We start from the raw sequence: 2558 nt of genomic DNA, 5'->3' as shown, positions 1-2558 counted from the left end.
ATGCAAGGCATTCATACTAATAACTACAATGAATCACACCACCGCGTCTTGAAATTCCATTTCCTCAGCCGCACCACCGTCGCTCGTATCGATGGCCTCATCCACATATTCGTGGAAGACATCGAAGCGGAATATCGGTCTCTGCAGATCACTACCACACTTGGTTTCCGTCAGCAACGGACATCTAAGTTCCAGAACGTCGCAAAGGGCGTCGCCGAGACTTACACCGATGACGAACTCGCTGACTTAGGCGTCCTCGTCGACGAAAATTCGCCCAACCATGTAAGCCCTTCATTCCTCCTCGCGTCGAACCAAACTGATCCTTTCTCTCAGTTCACCATGGGCAGTTTTACTCGACCTCGCACGGTCACCTATGACTTAACAGTCACCCCCGCCCAAGCCCCTCGCAAAACCGCCATTAACAACTGCACGTGCCCATACTTCAGCCAACATAAATCCACATGTAAACATATGTACGTGCTTGCGCGGCAGAAGAAATACAACATCTGCAAGACAGCCCTCGCTATAGTCGACAACGGTGTATCACCCTTTGCTCCTCAGAAGATCACTACCCCTATCGAAAGCGTCGTCCACATCGAGAGCGAAGACTCTGCAACATCGTCCACTACCACTTCCTCCACCTCATTGTCCCAAACATCCTCATCGTCACCCACCCCTGCAATGAATCCTCATCGCTCCGCCCCTGGCCTGGTTCCTACAACCTCTACCAATGTCCTTATGACCCCTCACGCTGTACTTCCACAACAACCACGAGCCTCACCCTTATACAACCAGCCCACATCCAATGCTCTCACGGGCGGCATCACACCACACGGCGGCGAAACGCTCTCTGACCGGCATTTGTCCCAACACACCGTACCCCAACATCACCGTCGGGAGTCAGACTCCTACGTGATGCATCTGTTCTATGACCCCAACGCCGCTCATTCTACGCCACCATTAGGATATCTCCGTGGTCCTATCCCACCTCCATATCCTTTACCTACTCCTCACAAAGGACAACCGCCGGCCATGATCGAAACGGATCACTTTGCCCCCGATCTCCACAAATCAAGGCACGAACGCCAAAGCTCGGCGACCTCGACTCAGTACACTACACACTCGCGAACGTTTTTCGAGAACAGCGGCAACCACTTACTCGACACCCCTTCGCACTTGTTCCCACCCGGCAATTTCTCTGCTGTCCAAACTGCAAGCAACTCACCTCACGCTACACCAAACAATGCGTCAACTCCGGCTCCAAGCAATTACTCTTTGCCAACGGACTTTCCCCATCCCCCACCTCCCACACAGTTCCAGTTCGAGGCACCGGCCCCAGGCTTGCTCGACGCGCGACTTTTCCGGCTCGCCGAACAACAACCCGGACATCTATGTAGCACTCCCCGTGCTCCCAGCCTCTACCACTCCCCTACACCGGTCCACGCCTCCCAACTCTCCGCCTTTTTCGACGAGATGCCACATGAAGGGCCCTCTCACAACAACCATCCACAGACCGAACAGCTACCACAACCCATCGGTTCTGGCCCCGCTTTCCTAACTTCACGGAACTGTCCCACTGGGTGAGTCCTTCCTTATGCCCACTAACCAGCGTTTCGTTAACCTTTGTCGGCACAACTCCCACCACAGCCTTATCGAAACCACCGCCACGGCTCTGCCTCCCAACCCACGCAGCATTGCCTCACAGGACCCACCGTCCCATGGCCTTACGCCCCCCATAGCCTCCTCCTCTAACCAGTCGAACGCGCGAGAAGAACGCAAGGCCCTCAAGAAGCTCGCCTTAGACGACCTCCAAAAATACGCCAAGCTCATAACTCAACTCCCTGGTAAGTACCCCGATACTGACCTCGTAACCAACGGCACCATCAAAGGGATAGAGCGCGCAGTCAACGCTGTCCAGGAAGCCTATTACGAAGCACTCCGTCTCTATTCTAACTCCACCCCTTCCAAGCAGATCCGCTAATGTCATTAAGCCGTGAGCGTCTCATACTTTCTCGCAATCAAGGCATTAGTTGAGAAAGCTGTCTATCGTTAGCCTCACAATTACCGGCGTAACCACCGCATGGTGCCGGCATTACTCCCGCTTCACATTCATGCCCTAGCTCAGTAAATTCTTCTTTTCTCAATTCCTACTTCTCATTTCCTTTTCCGCGGCCGCCGTTTCCGCAAAGTTGTATCCTCATCATTTAATCTCCGCGCGTATGCAACTCATTACATTTCGTTACGCGAACTCACCGCCGAGTTTGAAACACAACTCGCGTGTATACGATCCTCGGGAATACCCGCAATTGTATACACCATCGGGTGTATACAATGACCGGGATTACCCGAGCATTGTATCTACCCGTGAGCCGAGCAATCCATTTACACGAGGCTGGATTATCGTGGGACGCGAAGCATCTGCCAAGATGCTCGGTCCCACGGTGATTTGTCCGAGATCCTCCAGGTAGAATAACGGCGTGCCTGTAAAGTTCCATAGAAAGATGGGATGAACAGTAAATGTGAAATACCCGGTACACAGGGGAAGAAGTACCGGGGCC

At 53.3% G+C, this 2558-nt stretch overlaps 1 protein-coding gene across 1 annotated transcript; it reads left to right on the top strand.

Moving 5' to 3' along the window:
* MELLADRAFT_70360 (uncharacterized protein) lies at positions 1–1981 on the top strand (the record flags this gene model as incomplete). Its single annotated transcript, XM_007419782.1, has 2 exons — positions 1–1580; positions 1648–1981. The coding sequence occupies 2 exons, from the start codon at positions 1–3 to the stop codon at positions 1979–1981; spliced, it is 1914 nt and encodes a 637-aa protein (XP_007419844.1).
* Positions 1982–2558: the final 577 nt, after the last annotated feature.

The sequence above is a fragment of the Melampsora larici-populina genome (genome assembly GCF_000204055.1).
Source record: "Melampsora larici-populina 98AG31 unplaced genomic scaffold MELLAscaffold_555, whole genome shotgun sequence".
In the NCBI taxonomy this organism is placed as follows: Eukaryota; Fungi; Basidiomycota; class Pucciniomycetes; order Pucciniales; family Melampsoraceae; genus Melampsora; species Melampsora laricis-populina.
This window is presented reverse-complemented; position numbering and strand designations above follow the sequence as displayed.